The following is a 16,393-nucleotide window of genomic DNA, read 5'->3' as shown; positions in this document are numbered from 1 at the left end:
ACAGATGTTAAGAAAAAAATTCCAATTACCTACATGGGGATTGGCATTTAATAGTGCTATCTAAAACTCCATTTTGATTTCTTAATTTTTTTCATACATATTTAAATAACCAGCATTTTGGACACAACATAGTACTCCTAAAGTTTCAAATACTTCATATACTAGCAGAGTACACCACCATGACAGCATACAACATTTTACAAAAAATACCTCAGGTTTAAGAGGTCTGGTGTTGCAGATCTCTTGCAAAACCAGACAGGCTCCAACATTACATACTTATGACATTTTTTTAAAAAAGTAAACTATCAGACAAAAAAATAGTGATTTTCCACATCTTTATAGCTTATAAGCCCACTGCAGCTACTATATACAGAAGTGTGCAACACAGACTATATTTTAACACCTCTCTAGATGAGTGAGGGTAAACTGAGTGGCACATTTCTTGGCATATCATTTCACTAAAGTCAGGAAAGGCTATTTACATGACGATTATGTCCATAAATTGCAGTGAAGATGAAAAATGAAACCTTTAAGTCAACAAATTACACTTCTTCACTTGTTCTAATATCTCCTATAGCATATAATCTTTTTTCTGTTTCATGCTCACTATTTCTCCTGGGCCAAACAGAAAGTGCCTTCAGAACACATTTGTGAGCAAACTGTCTTTATGAAATATGCTGGATTATCAGCCTTGAACCCTGGATTGCCCATGCCACACATCATTTGCAAAAATGGCAACAAAAACCCCATTCCTAGTTAAAACATCTGCCTCGTTACTTCACACTTGGATCTGCTGCAATTACTGCCAGCAGAAAGTAACACTGAGGGTTAAACTTGGCAGTGCAATGCTATGTGTGGTCCTCACTGTGATTTTTGCTAACTTTATTCCTCCAGGCAGGTGAGGAAGACAAACACAGGAAGGGAAGACCACACTTATCACATGCCTGAGCCTCAGGCATGTATTTGTCACTTACTGGGACAGAAGCACTATACCTTGTCTTGAATGTAAAGAACCATTTCAGGGAAGGAAGGCATCTGCTTCTCAGAACTCTCCTTTTCATTCTTTCCAGAAAATGTTCGCAGTACCCGCTGGGCTTCTCCGTGTACCTCCTCCCGCCTTTCAAAAGAAAAGATGAAAAAAAGACATTATTTGCACAGAATAAATGGCCTCTAATGGTCAGTAAGGTATGTTGGGAAGCTGGCAGAGAGAAAACAGTTTTTAAATGAGATGTGGGGGGATTTTTTGAAAGAAAGGGAGAAAAAAAATCTTGCATTAAAACTTTTAGTAATTGGTTTATAGATGGGAAAGAAAAAAGGATAGTAATGAGTGCCCTCTGCAAGACTGTCTGGATGAGCTCAGTTCTGCTGCTCTTACATCCTTCTAGCATTCACCACCAGTTCCTCATTCCCACATCTTTGCTTTCCTATCTGCTACTCGTCCCTATCACTTCCTATAGCCAAGTTTCAGCTAGCACCTACCAGCATTATCATTACCTACTTAACAGCACACATAACTATTTCTGAAACAGTGCTGACCCTGCAATGACAGAGCTGTTTGTTGGAACTGATCTCATTCACTTTCCTTAGTTACACAATAGCTACTTACATCAAAAATCAAGCAATTAAAGTAAGTTGGAAAAAACCACCACCTACACTGTACTAACAGAAAATGCAAATGAAATGACTAGTGTAATTTAACAAGTTACCCACTCCTCAGCAGAGTGCAGCAACTCTCAAGTGCATGCTCTTGACTCTACAATTACAAGCTAAAAACAGACTGATAGAAGAATAATTTCTAGCCACTGTAAAACTCATTTCAGTTAATGCATTTCTACTTTGCAGTTGCAACTGATCATAAACATGAAGTGCTTCAGTGAGAGTAATTTATCTAAAACAAAAGAAACAATCCAAAGCAAAGGCTATTGTGAGAGCACAGTAACAGGTCTCTACAGAACCTCCAAGAATGTCCCTATGTAAAGGTTATGTTCCAAACTATCGTATTTGATTTTCTGTGAGTCATTTTTTTTGTGCAAACTCACATACACACACATATATATATGCATTCATATTTAATCCAAATATATATTAGATGCAATTATATATGTGAAAGAACTTAAAAAGGAAAATAACTTACGGATCTCCTGCAGCTAACAAGAGTAAGTATCTGGAAGGGATGTGATCTGGAGGGAACACTGTGCTAGCAAATTTCACAGCCACTTGACGTACTTGAACTTCAGGCTTAAAGGGAAAAGACACAAACATATGGTTGAGTTTTAAATGACAGCACTAATGACTTGCACTCACCACTTTTACATCATCAGTCATCTGTTTTGTCCTCTGGTACCAACATGACTCAAAGAGTTTAGACATTTCGAGACACTGTTCATGCTGACTCTTCATATGGCACCAGACAGGGAAAAGAAGAGCTAGCTTCTCATATACACACAAGTAAGGAATGCACTGTTTAATTAAATACATGTGCATTTGGGGGAAATCAAATCAGGGCTATCACCTATTCTTGGACAACTGAACTATTCCATCCAGGCAGTTTTGAAATTAAGATAACATATATATATATCACCTATCCACAGAAAAGAGAGCTTAGGAGAAGCATGGACAGAGATAGAAAAGAAACAAGAGCTCAGGGTAGTCATTCTCTCTGTAAGGCACAGACAATCTCAAAAAAAGGTATTGCCTGGAGATGTAGATCCCTTGAGTGAAACTGTCATCAGCATGAAAACAGTCTCTTACACTAAAAATGCATATACCCCCACAGTCAGCAGGAGTACCCATGCAAACATTGAGTATACAAAACCCACTCTTTTCGAAAATCCAAACCTCTGGCGTATTCTGAAAGTAAGAGTCAGTGAAGTGTGGTTTAATGTAGACTAGTGTTTTATGGCTGAATTCCTGGGGATGTTCCCAGGAGTCATATGTCAGAAACCACATAGCCCACTGAAACCCCACTTAGCAGTGAATGATCCTTTCTACTAAACTCTTGCTGTCCCAAAGCATTTCAGAAGACACTGTCCTTGAAGCATCTACTTCTCAGTTTCCTTAGGAGAAGACTAAAAGAAACACATAATGCAATTCTAATGGATTTGTTTCTTTGCTAAACAAAACACAAATAGAGGACTGCACTGTCACCACCCCTACAGCCACGGAGGCATATTAAAAATATTTCACTTGAGCATACACACCCCCCCCTTCTCTCAAACAGGCCAATACATTCAGTAAGAAAAGAGAGACCTGTTCCAAAACCAGCTAACAGGAAGTGTAAGGAAACAAGAAAATAATTAATGGCTCTTTTTTTTTATAAGGTATGTAATTTTGACTCCACTGAAAATACCTTTATTAGATACGAAGCTACAAGAGCTTCCATCAGGGTACGCTGGGCTCCTTCCAAGTTACTGTATGCTCCAACCATCATAGACAATGCCTCCTGAATGGCAAGTCTAGTATCAGCATCTTCCTGCAGTATAAAACCAAGAGTTTTCACTTTACAGAGTGTAGTTTCAAGAATTAAGCAAAACCAGCAAAAAACATTAATGATTCCCCAAATCCCCAGCAGCACCCACCTTGCATAAAGCTTCAAAAAACTGCTGTACCAGTGCTATATCCTTGGTAAAGAGCTGAGGCATTCGGCTGAAACAAGACATTTTAATTCATTAAGTTTTTGGTTCTTTCAATTGTAATGCTTCACATTTCATTGGTTTCCCCTCATCCCACATTTTAACTGTCAAACAATCAGAGCCAGCACAAAGTTTTCCTTATCTCACCATATTCGCCATGAAGTAGCACACTCTTCCTCCCTTAACACAGTTTGGAAAGAGAGACATTCTACATACAACCACTTAGATCACCAGCACATGACCGAACATGCCACTTGTCTGGCTTCATGACCTCTGGTCTTCCCTGTACATTCCTTAAATTTATGTTTCTGGCAACTCCAAAAGTGAAACTAATTCCTAAATTCTGTGCATATTTCATGAGCTGCCATTAATCACTGGTAGAAAAATTATCAGGTAAAACATACTTCTTTTTACATCTCTGGAGATGTCACACGAAGAATGCTTTTCTCTGCACCATGCACTCAACTGCAAAACTGGCAGGTGGCACAAAGCCTGCTGCTGATAAATTAATTGATTAGTCTGAAAAAGTCACTTAATGTCCCATTGCTTAAATGGTGCTTCGGTTACCTGGAGAGCTTTCCAACCGCTGAATATGCCATTGACAGCAGTTTTGAATCCTTGAATGACAGAACAATAAATAAAATTCAGCAAAACCAGAAATACATGACAGCATATCATTATAATTAAACATATGCTTTAAAGCCTGTCTAGAGAGTGCTCAAACAGGCTTTCATGGAGAAAGGATCCTGAAACATAAAATACTGCTATCCAAGAATAAAAGCACTGTATAGGAACAGAGACAGCACACTTTTCTCAAAGAAACAGAACCATTGCAAAGAGTGGTGAAATGGGGCTGCCCATGCGTTCAAACACCAACTCAGGCCAGACACCAACTCAGGCCAGAAGATCACATTCTATAGTTCCAATCAAGCAGCAAGAGCTTGAAAGTTCAAAGCTGCAAAAGCAGTTATCAGCAACATCAGCCCTTTGTTAAGGTGTATGTAGGAGTATTGTGGGGAGTTTGCCTTCTGAAATTGCATTGCAAACACCTTGTCAGGCCAGACTGGCATTTGCAGTTCTGGTTGTTAACACCCTTCCTTCCCATAGCATGACCATCTCTGGACAGGTAGGATGGAATCTATTACAAGTAGGCCTATACAGCTGCTTCTCACAACAGGATAGATATCCAGAGCACAGGTCCCTGTGTGCTAAACAGCAGCTAGATGCTACTCTGGCCTTGCTCTTTAGATCCTCAACACTATTATTTCCTTAGACTTTGCAAATGGTGTCCAGCCTCCTATCCACAGATGCTGAACAAATAGAAGCTTTCATACACAGTCTTTTAAAATATTTGCTTCTCTTTCAAGAAAAATTCTTAAAAAGGTATCCTTTTGACAGCTATCTCAGTCAACCACCTCAAAAAGATTCATCAGTTTTTATCTTTTCCTTGTATTCATCTGAAGAATTATAGTAAAGAACCTTCCATCTTACCTCTTTGTATTCATTGATCAGCTTTGTAAGTCCATTTAAAAGCACTGGACCTAATGGCTTTATTTTACTTTCTGGACAACTGCAATTAGAGACACCAACAAAAAATTATCTTTTGCATCCCTTTAAAGTATCTTCTCTAATATCATCTTTGCTCGACTATATTACACTGAGAAATTACAGCTTACTGTGTGCAAGGACAGTCAGTTATCAGGACTAAAATAAAAAAAACAACCTTATATTCTATGAGTTTTAGCACTTCTTAGTTAAACTATGTATTTATGAAACAGAGTGGTTTCTAGGCAAATAGATAAAAAACATTGTGCTCTCTGAATTACTTACATGACACAAATATGATGCACAAACTGCAATGACAGACTTCTTAGTTTTGCATTTGTGTTTGCACCAAATAGTCCATCATAAACCACCTGGTCAAAATGAAGAAGGAGTAGATGAGAGAGTGTCAGGCCTCACTTCCAAACGTTTTGTAATTCCCATTCTCCTTTGAACACTGTCATCAGTAACAATGCTTCCCTCCTCTGAGTACTAGAGGAACTGTACTATCAGGCTCATTAGGAAGAGTATCTTTGGAACATAAGGATTACCTGAATGTTAGCTGGGAACATTTCTGCAGCTTGCCTGGATCGCAGAAGATGAGGAACAATCTTTAATTTAACACGGGTGCTGACAGACTCTCGTTTCATTTCTGGTTTCAGAACAGATCCCTGTCAGAAACAGAGATGAAACAGTGCATCTCTGAACAGCAGTACTCTTAAGTTAGCTAAATTACTTTCTACTGCAAATCAGAACGCACTGGGACAGAGAAAAAAATTATTCAATAGCACATGTTCAGTGAAAGCAGAGATCAAAGGAAATGATAGATTTAAGAAATACATGTACATCGCTTATTCAAATAAAATAAGGCAACCAAAATTACTTCTTCAGAAATTAAGACAATACGCAACTCTTGAATGCAAATCTTACCTCCTTGGTTTTCAGTGGTATATCCCCAAGATACACTTTATACATTTTGTTGATGATAGCAGGATTGTTCCAATCAATTAAACTGAAGAAAAAAAACCACATTGGACACCAACATGTTATGATTCTAACCTCTGATTACTTTTCAAAATACATGTGGTTTACAACATTTTGCATCATACTAATTTTGTTCTCAAAGTTTAAATAGAATTAGTTTGTCTTCTAACCACTCTGCTCACATCCACGTAATACATAAAGAATGTGAAATGATTACACTTACAATTTCTGATAACATATTATCACGTAATTTGTGAGGAACCTGTATGTTTTCTTCTCTCCCACTGAAATAAGACATATAGGCCATGGTAATTTACCAGTTGAATACAGAATAGTAATCTGTGAACTACCATATATTTCTTGGAAAAGACACTTAACATTATATATTAACATGCATGTTGTTCAGTTATTTTGTCTGACTCCAAGTTAAGTGGTCCTACAGAAGCCATCCGCACATTTCAAAGACAGGCCTGTCTTGCTCCCACCTCCTACAGGAGCCAGCAAACTTTGCATGATCAAAGTCTCAGCAAATAGTACCAACAGCCATTACTCTGGCCTCCTGATGAGTTAAAGACAGCACTGCTGTCTTTAGGTGATGAAAGGTGAACTGCAGGTGAGCAAAAGTTTTAATAAAGCAGAGAGCAGTAGCTGCCAAACTTCCTAGAATATGGTCCATTTCACAATTAGTCTCTTTACTCTCTTAATGAATTAAATGAAGACATATTTTTCTGGGAACCATTTACTAAGGCATTATTGACCACTGATAATCCACAGAGGGCAATGTGGAAGTCACTGATATTCTCTACCAATTGGCAAGGACATGGCTCAAAAGCACTACCAAAAATGATCAATTCCACACAGCTACAGTTGTCAGTTCTGGAGCCAAGTGATGTTCCCAGCTGGTGAGACACACCATTCTGAGCCTGGTGTGCATCCATAGCAGCTTCACGGGTACACAGGGGAGTTCCTCCTTTGAGAGCACAGCCTTTCTCGAGCATTACATTAACTGTGGCTAGCTTTGCTAGGAACACTAACACTGACTTTTCCAAACATCCAGACCATACCTTTGTTTGCTCTTTAGTTCAAGGTCTGCTGCAGTGGCAACACTGTGTCTTGTATCACTGGAGGCTACAACCAGGTGTATAACAGCTTCAAGTTCGGGCACTTGCTCAGCTTCAATGAACTTCACTATCCCCAGCTTACACTGTTCAACATCAGGGAAAGTAAAGACAGTATTACTGACAAAAAAATAAATTGAACGTTACAGTAATTGTAGCAGTTCACAAGTCTGAAATCATGGTTTCTGCTTGCTAAGGATAAGTTCATATGCTCTCCATCTCTTTAGCTAAGCCCTGCTCTTGCCTCCTGTCAAAGCAGTCACTTGCAGCAAAGTACCAGTGTTACCACCAGGGACACACTGAGACACTGCTAATAAAAAGGACTCTTCATAAACAGGAGACACTGTTGCAACCTTAAGGAGGAAAACATGAGAGTAGGCTGCAGTCAGGGCTGCTTCCTTGAGCAGCTCTGAGAACTGCCGGCAGCTGGCTCCCATACCACAATAGCGAAATTCCTTAAGGCATCCAGCAAAGTTTCTCAATAAATTCACTCAGGGCACTAAAGACCTGTCAGAATTAGTTACATATTTCCCTCTGGACTTCCATTTCTCTATCTAACCATCCCTGTGTTCTCACCCTCAGCTGACCAAGGACCAGTTCCCCAGCTCAGAGTACCTGCTCTAGAAGCTCTGGCGTCCATGGACTATCTCCAATTACCCTTTTGGCTGCATAAAAGCTCATCCCTGGAGGTGGCTGAGGGATCCCAGAACCTCCTGCACTACTCGATGAAGAGCCTTGGGTTGAGGGCATGTTTTGTCGACTTTGAGATTCATTCAACACAAACCTAAGCAGGTGGGAAAAGACTTTAATTAGAGGCTTTACCAATCCACATTACCAGCTGAATTAGATGCTGCAAGGAAGGAAAACACATAACTTGTCCAACTTCATGTATTTTTCTTTAACTAATCCAGTGACTCTAATATACAATAGAATTTGAGACTCTGCTGTCACTTATCCCAGCATAGTCTGCAAGAGCCCTAACAACCTCATGGTAACTGCTTGAAAACAAACCTCAATTATGAAAGGGAAGGGTCCACTGGCATTTCTGGAAAGAGTTCTCTCAAGGTTACAAACCAGAAAAAATTATCTCTTTCATATTCAAAGTAAATACTCATACAGCACTACATTCAACAAACTTGTGTTAAAAGCTTCAACAACATTTTTATGATTTCTGAGAGAAAAACAAACCTACCAAGAGAAATAGTGAAGCATATGCAACACAAGTGGCAGGAAACAAAGCCTGATATAAAAAAATAAATAAATGAAATCCTGTCTTAGAAAACAGCAATTTTAGTACTAGGCAGGCAAAGAAAGCGAAAATAAACATATTAAGTTTACAGATTTTGACTAGTCCAGCTGGCCTGTGCACACCTCCAACCTTTCACAAAAATCACTCCACCTCTCCACATATTTTTGGAAGCATGAAGGCATCAAAATTGCAGTGCAGAGACCAGTAAGAATTATTTTGCCCAGCTAGCCATACATTGTTATGCATTCAGCACACAGGCAACAAAAAGAGGGAAACAGTCTCAACAATAAGGATAAATATTCATTCCAAGTCTAACTGTATGGTCAGACTTCATGAACAAAGATCTGGGCAGCGCTCTCCACACGTGGGTGTGCCCTTCCAGCCTGCACAGTGGATTTTTTGGGTGAGGCACAGCGTGCACAGAACTGGCACCACCGTTTAAGTCCCAAGGTCCATCTGACACGGCCAAGCGAGCTTGGACAGTGACAGGGAAGTCCTCAAGACTGTCACAACACCCAGTACTGATCGGGGTTGACCCTGCTGAGCATCTGAGATCTGACGGGATGGGATGGCAGGGAGGCATTGAACTGCCAGGGGACGGTCCCACTGAGACTGAAACTCAGGGCCTTGGAATTCAGAGTCCAGAGTGCTCACCTTTACACCACAGGACTGCCCCCACATCTCACTAGTCAAAGCTTTAAACACTTGACTAGAAGCTTTTAGCCCTACAGTTAAGCTTTCCATTCGCAGACTGGCAAGGCTAATTGTCAACTGGGCAATTGCAGAGCAAGTTCTTACAAGCATCAATTAGCTGTAAACCGCTGCAGTCTCACCCTGGGGAGCAAGACGTTCAGAGACAGACACGCAGAGCAACAGACTAGCTGATGATACTCTCTGAGCACCTTCTGGAAAGAAAATTAAAACTTTCACCACCTATTTTTGACATCTGAGTACTTTCTGAGAAGTGTCTTCAAAACTAAACGATTTTGAGATTTAAAAACTCATGCTTGGCCAGAGTACAAAAGGGTGGAAGGGAACGAAGTCTCATTGCAAAGCCCAAGGACTTCACCTGATGAAGCTACAGACGTGACAGTGGGGAGGTAAAGCTAAGAGCATAAACCTGGGCCAGCTGAAGAGTTTGCGCTGTGAACAGAAGTGCAGGCTAAGCAATTTAAACTGTAAACTGCAAGATTCTCCACAGTCAAACGGAAAGGAAGTGGCCCTTGAAACATCTGATGGGTGCATGGCCTCCAGCAAAGCTACCTGGAGAAAGATCACATGCTCACAACTTTAAACTCATTCCCTTAGGTTAATCCACTCAGATGAGAAAAGAGTTAGGTGTTCAGAAAAGTTCTACTGGAAACACTTTTTTCAGAATTAAAAAAAAGAATGTTCTACTGTTAAAATTCTTTCAATTTTCTTTCAAAGCAAAAGTTTCCCTAGAAATACAAAGACAGAAAAAAAAAGTGGAAAACAGTTCTGAGAAAGTATTGATTTTAGACACTAAAATGTTCCTGAGAAGGCAGTGATCAATAAATTTAAGCTGCTCTGTACAGTATTCTTGTTTCAAAATCAATCACACTAAGACAACACCAACTTTAGCAGTCTAAACATTTTTCACCAGAAGAGAGATGACAGACCAATCTTGTTATTAAAGATTCCACTCTGGAAAGCAGAAGTCTTCAAACATTATGCTTGCTTATGACCTCAGAGGTATAAGCTTTAAAACTCAGCTGCAGGAAAATGAGCACACATTTTGGTCAGGCTTCTACATTAAAGGTTTCGTTATTTAATAGGTAGCTCACATGTTTTATAGTTTCATTTTGATCTCAAAAGAGGTAAGGGCAGATAAGCAGAACACCTAATTAAGTAGAAAAGAGGCATTTTGTAAAATAAGGAAGATGGGTGATCTCTTCCTTAAAATTAGCACCCTGCTTTCAATCTTACTGAAACATGTAAACGAATTGAGACAGGAAATAACAGCATATTTTAAATGAGTTTTCAATGGTGTAATTTGTAATGTTTTGCATGTACAGAACATGTTAATAACTAGAGAAGACTGGTATCAACTCACCCATAAGGCATAAGAAGAACATCCAACATGAAGTCCAAAAGCAGCTGTACAGTCTTTGGTTTTTCAGCAAGATTAAAGGGAGAAGCTGCTGCTTTCAGTGGTTCAGCAGGGTATTTCATGTGAAAAAGGGTTGGTATTAGAAGATGCATTAGGCTGAAAAACAATTATATTTACTGCAACCATTAAAAAAACCACATCTGTTTAGTTATAACATTCAAGAGAGAAACATTTTAGAACAAACCTAGTTCTTAATAGCAAAAAAGAAAATCTTAACAAAGGTAAACACATTCACAATCCAATGGCCTCTATTTGCCACCTGATGTACTTTGAAATGGAAAGCAGAAAGTAAATTAGGATTTATCCTTACAACTGAACATTTATGTCTCTGTGCATGCACAGACACACATCTGGAGAGATAAAGTCACTGCTTTGCCCAGACTTTTGGTAGCTTTGTAATTTGCCAAATAAGTACAATCTAGGACTTTCTCCTCTTTAAGAAACAAATACATCGACTGTATACCAGTACAGTCAGACTTTCCAAAGCTCTCTTCACCCAAGCACTTGCTTTTTGGACAAGGCAAAACCATGCTCCCAGAGATAACAAGTATTGTCACACTGATCTCATGAACAGAAGCAAGATTTCACTGCAAGACCTTTCAATAAGGTAACTTTTACAATACTTTCACACCATCACAGTGACATAGAGTGGACGAAGATACGATTTTACTGCCATTTTTCAATGCTAACACAGTGGAAACTCATCTCAGCGTAAACAAAAATCAGGTCCATCCTTAACAGCTTTCTAGAGGTTACTATATAACAGTCTACAACTTTAATCTGTTTTAATTTATTACAACTTAGTGTTTTGAGTAAGTCGAAATTTTGGTTCTCTCTCAATTTAGAGTGGCCAATCTGAGACATCTAGTGCTGTTCCTGCTGCTGGACAGAGGATATTTACTGAAGGGCTGGAAATGAGAATTTGACAAAGGCATATGGGGAATATGGAGAGGCATTTAATTTCCACCATAACACAGGCTTCTTATGATACGGGGAGTCTGCTGATGCCAATCCTGTGTATCATTACAACACCAGACTATATATGAATTCTTTGTACCACCCAAACTACTGAATTGCTGATCCAAACTGTACAGGCCAAGAGCATCTTAAGCAATGAAGAGAGTAAACAGAAAAACAAATCTTTTAACAACTGATACAAATTATTTTACTAAAAAAATACCAACAGAATTCCCTCCAAGAGTAAGTAGTTATACCTGTCCTGTTGTGGTTGAGGTTTCCCTTCCATTGCAGTGAGAAGAGTTGGAGCCAACTCACACTGTTTTTCCACAGGCAGACGGGGGTATCCCATCTTAACATAAATTATGGTAAAATTCTAAAGGAGTAGAAAAAGCACACAATATTGCAGCAGTGCAAAAGAAGTATGTGTCCTTTAACCTCTTCTTGCATGTTGTGTTACATAATTGGGTGTTGGGAACAACGTATGTTTTGCAAGACCCATCTTTTAAGTCTAAGACTCATGAGACTGACACCTACTGAAGGGCAAGCTCAGCAATAACTACTCAGAGTAGGTCATGCTGGGCCTCCACTTCAAAAGGTGTAAAATAACACATAAAAACCCACTCTGGCTTGTCTTATTCACTGCCGATTTCACCAAAAGCAGCTGTATGTGAGCAACAGCTTCAAATAAAGCAAATGTAATGCTCTCTCTTACCTATTTCTGAAATTAAATAGAGAGCAATATTGAATAAATACAAGGTCAGCAGCATAGGCAAGGTTTCCCTTGAAAACACGTTTCTAAATCACCCCAATTAAAAGTTGCAAATGCATTTAAGAGTCTGGTGACAGGACAGCACCGCAGGGCAATACTGAATACCGGACTATCTAACTGCTGTCCTGCTGATCTAAATCCAGCCAAGAACTGCAGCGGTAACAGTTGCATTCAATGACGTAGTTGAAGACTTTGTAGATGGCATTTAAATTAAAATTTTATGAAGCCTCATGACGCAAAGCACGATGCATCACCTAGATGCATGAATGAAAAGAGGGTTTTGACATGTGCAGCCAAAAGCACAGTTTATGTCAAGTATGACTTCAAATGAGACGCTTCTTTTTGCTCTACCAAACACATGTCCCGCCCCCCCAGATGCCCTTGGCCATTTCCAAATGGTGAACTCAAATAATGCCTCTTGCTTAGACACAATCTAAGATGACTTCTATGTTACTGCTGTTTAAAGTCTAAACAGTTCCCCATGAATTCCCAGGATGCTGTTTTTAACTTATGCTACGCACGACTCAACAGTATAATGGAAAGTACCAAGTTTCTCCATGATTTTATCACTTTGGTTTCATGGTGGTGATTTGCAATAGATCTGCCAAAACTGAAAGGTAAATTGTCTCAGAGTTTCACAAAAACATTTGTAAATTATTTTCATTTTTTAAACTAGATTGAATGAAATAATCTAGTAAAATTTGTCATCTATAAAATTACTTTTTTTTCATCTTTTCTTGCTCAGCTAAGGTCCTGGCCCTAAAACCACATACAAATACAAACTCTCATGTTCAGAGAGATACAGGTGTTTGAAGTAACACTCTAATCCTGCACATATAGGGTAAGGATTGGAAGCTTCTTGCAAAAAGCAGCTTCTACCAATGAACAGATCCTCTGCAATACAGGCAAGGACAATTCATGCATTCACAAAACATCAAGAGTAATTATCAGTAATTTGAACTCAAAAATGCTTTATGAAACTAAGTTTCACCCATACCAGACTACAAAGTTTAGTTTAAAAAAAGCTCTTCAAACACTAACCTCATATCAATAACATACTTACTAGGAAAACTGACAGAGCTAAATACAGGAGGTTTAAAGAATATCCTGCTTGTTACAAGTAGCAAACATTCTTAGAAGAACAGACACTTACAGTGACAAAAGACACTGCAGAAGGATCTTGATATTGAACTAGCAATGTCTCTACTGGAAGCTGAATTTTTGGACGACTTTTGATGCGCTTATTCAGATGAACCAGCAGCTCCATGACCTGACAGGAAAAAAAAATCCAAAAAACGTGAAAGAAGCATTGTTAATGTTCCTGCCTCGGAGTCCATGCGCCACACTCCATCCACCAGGCAGGCCTACTGTAAACAAATCAGGCCTGAGTTTACTGACTATCTAATTTCTAAGAAACAGCAGTCATCTTTTACTGAATTATCTTGAAACCACTCTGACATGTCTCAAGACACTGTTAAGACAAACACCTAAGTCCTAAACTGTGCTACAACAAATAACCTCCATCAACAGAAATACCAGTAAGGATCACTGAAGGTGACCAGTTCTAGTCTAACCAGGTGTCAAATAAAACAATGTCCAGCTACAATCCAGAGAAACTGCAGAGCTGGCCACAAGCATGTGACTGAGACCAAAGATATGCTGACAAACTAAGTGTTGCTGACAGGTATCAAATTTTGCTTCTGGCAATTTATTATAATAACAGTAAAAAGTTCGTACTATCTTAGAGAGGGAAAATTGGTCTGCACAGATCTTTTTTTGAGAAAGGGTAGAAAATACAACTAGTAAAGAGCTTGAGGAACATGTTCAAATTATGAGCGTGGCTGGTAAGAAAAGACATAGCTGGATTTGAGTATATGTGAGGGTTGAGTTGTTGTTGTGCTTCTCTAATCATTACTATCAAACCAGACCACTAAAGATCTCATCCAGCAGTACTTCATACCTGAATCATGTGAAGGTCTGCACTTTCAAGTATGACCTCTTCTTACGGTTTTGGTGGCCTCACATGGGTTGCATTTAAAGCGACATGGGACCCAGTCTGGCAAAAATGCTGCCAGTGCAAAAATAATTCTTGGAGCACATCTGAACCAACAGAGTGAATCTACCCTGGATTAGCTCTTTGTGTGACACTGCTAGGGTAATGATTTGGTAAAAGACATCCTAGAGTAGAATTTAACTCATTTGTTAAACCATGGTCTGAAAAAGTCAAATGCCCTTCACTGACACGGCAAGAGCAGAATTCAGGATAACTTCCACGGCTGCAATGAATTTGGCAAATACCAGGAATTGCTGTAACTGCTTATAATACCATCACCATCTGATGTATATAAAAATCTATAGTTTAAATATATAAAAGGAAGAAGCAATGTTGTTTCATTATTCAGTCCAATACAAAAACTACTAACAGTACTACTACTACAACATACCATAAGCATGCTGTGTGGTTTTGAGAGGTTTCTTAAAATTTAATTTTCAGAAGAGTAGTTCTCCCTCTTTCCTGAATTTCACAACACTCTAAAATAACTGACAACACATTCCAGGTAACTGAAACAATGTCATACAAATATATGTTAAGAAATTTCACCAGCTGGCTGAATGCTTTTCTTCACAGCTTCAAATGCACATGGTAAGCAGGTATGTAGAGGAACACTCCATCTGAGTTGGAGTACACAGCTGTCAGTACAGTGCAATGGCTTGACATCTATGGATACACTTTCATGCAGTCATTGTTATGATCGTGTTTTGTGCAGAATTTTGAGAAAAATCTGTATTGTGGTTACTTGCAGGTTCTGAAATCTACTCCTAAATCTAGTGATGGTATGATCATTTCTCTATTTCCACAAGACAAAGAGGGCATTATGAAAAGCTTCTTTTTCCACCTCTAACCCCCAACACCTCGTCTGCTCTCTACTTCAAAAGGGTCTGGTCCACTTCTATCACCAGACCAAAAACCTAATGAAGGTAACTGAATTTCCTAAGTACCTCTTAAATTCCACCTCTGAAACGCTTGGTCCTTGTTCCTGTGCCTGGTTACAGACAAAGATCGAAGAATTTTGGTCATTCAGCTACATATTAATGTACCTGAATGAATTCTGTGATAAAGCTGCCTTCTGTAGCAGGGAACTGAATTCCTTCAGGTAGTACCAAATTCCATCTTCCTAACTGTTTGGTTCTTGCTCTTTTTCCAGTTATTGGCCACATAAATGACTTCAGTGGGTAGGTCTTCATGGTATTTCATGCACAGAAGCAAACTTGCTTCACGTGTACCCTAAGTCACGTTGGGAGCACAACAGCCCTAACCTGGAAGCCAATGCAACTGTCCCTGTGGCCGTAAGCCCTGCTCTTGAGCTAAGTCAGACAGAGCTGGCCTGAAGGAAACAAATGTAAGCCTCCACACATCTGCAGAAGCCTGTGCTGTCACAAGCAATGACCATTTTGTTTAGCTCTAACAGGTATAATGAACAGATTCTCTAGTAGAGACATGACAATTTTTCCTGAAAGAGTAATTTCCTCCATAGAAAACATGCAAGCACAGCAAATCATGATACATCAGGGGCATTTCCTTCTTTCTGATGAGGACAACATCCCCTCATGGTAAATTGAGCCCTTACCTTTTTGCGAACTCCTTCCTGTGTGCTGGACAGCTTGAGGAGAACAGGGGGCAGGAATTTGGAAATAATGTTCTGTAACTGCTCATCTGTTTCTGCATGGCCAAGACGCAAGAACACACGTTCCAGTTGATCTGAATAAAAAAAAAAAAGAGAAACTGGTTGAAACTCAAAATTGCTGTAGCAAGAAAACAACTTTTTCTGAGCATCCCCTAACCGGCTTATGAGAAATGCTGCACAATGTTATTAAAGTACTTTTATCTCAACAGCACTCAGCACAGACCCATCTTGCAGTTTTAACACTAAGAAAACTACTGATGGCAGAAACAAGCCTGATGGCTTCCTGTACCAGCCTCCACAATTAGATGGAGACCGTGCCTAA

The 16,393-nt window shown here is 39.3% G+C and overlaps 1 protein-coding gene across 3 annotated transcripts in view; it reads right to left on the bottom strand.

Moving 5' to 3' along the window:
• The window catches only part of ECPAS (Ecm29 proteasome adaptor and scaffold), a 59,003-nt gene that overhangs the window by 34,504 nt on the left and 8,106 nt on the right, over positions 1–16,393 (bottom strand). For all 3 annotated transcript variants that reach the window (XM_071579962.1, XM_071579961.1, XM_071579963.1), the window contains exons 2-16: positions 16,015–16,145; positions 13,539–13,655; positions 11,871–11,989; positions 10,600–10,752; positions 7,892–8,060; positions 7,223–7,362; positions 6,105–6,186; positions 5,726–5,845; positions 5,463–5,548; positions 5,124–5,202; positions 4,200–4,249; positions 3,579–3,645; positions 3,350–3,472; positions 2,135–2,238; positions 994–1,117 (exon numbers count right to left, since the gene is read on the bottom strand). In XM_071579962.1, coding sequence (XP_071436063.1) covers positions 994–1,117; positions 2,135–2,238; positions 3,350–3,472; positions 3,579–3,645; positions 4,200–4,249; positions 5,124–5,202; positions 5,463–5,548; positions 5,726–5,845; positions 6,105–6,186; positions 7,223–7,362; positions 7,892–8,060; positions 10,600–10,752; positions 11,871–11,989; positions 13,539–13,655; positions 16,015–16,145 — 1,664 coding nt within the window. The remainder of the gene's footprint in view (positions 1–993; positions 1,118–2,134; positions 2,239–3,349; positions 3,473–3,578; positions 3,646–4,199; positions 4,250–5,123; positions 5,203–5,462; positions 5,549–5,725; positions 5,846–6,104; positions 6,187–7,222; positions 7,363–7,891; positions 8,061–10,599; positions 10,753–11,870; positions 11,990–13,538; positions 13,656–16,014; positions 16,146–16,393) is intronic.

This window comes from Pithys albifrons, chromosome Z (assembly GCF_047495875.1).
Source record: "Pithys albifrons albifrons isolate INPA30051 chromosome Z, PitAlb_v1, whole genome shotgun sequence".
NCBI lineage: Eukaryota > Metazoa > Chordata > Aves > Passeriformes > Thamnophilidae > Pithys > Pithys albifrons.
Note: the sequence above shows the minus strand (reverse complement) of the source record. Positions and strands in the feature narration are given on the sequence as shown.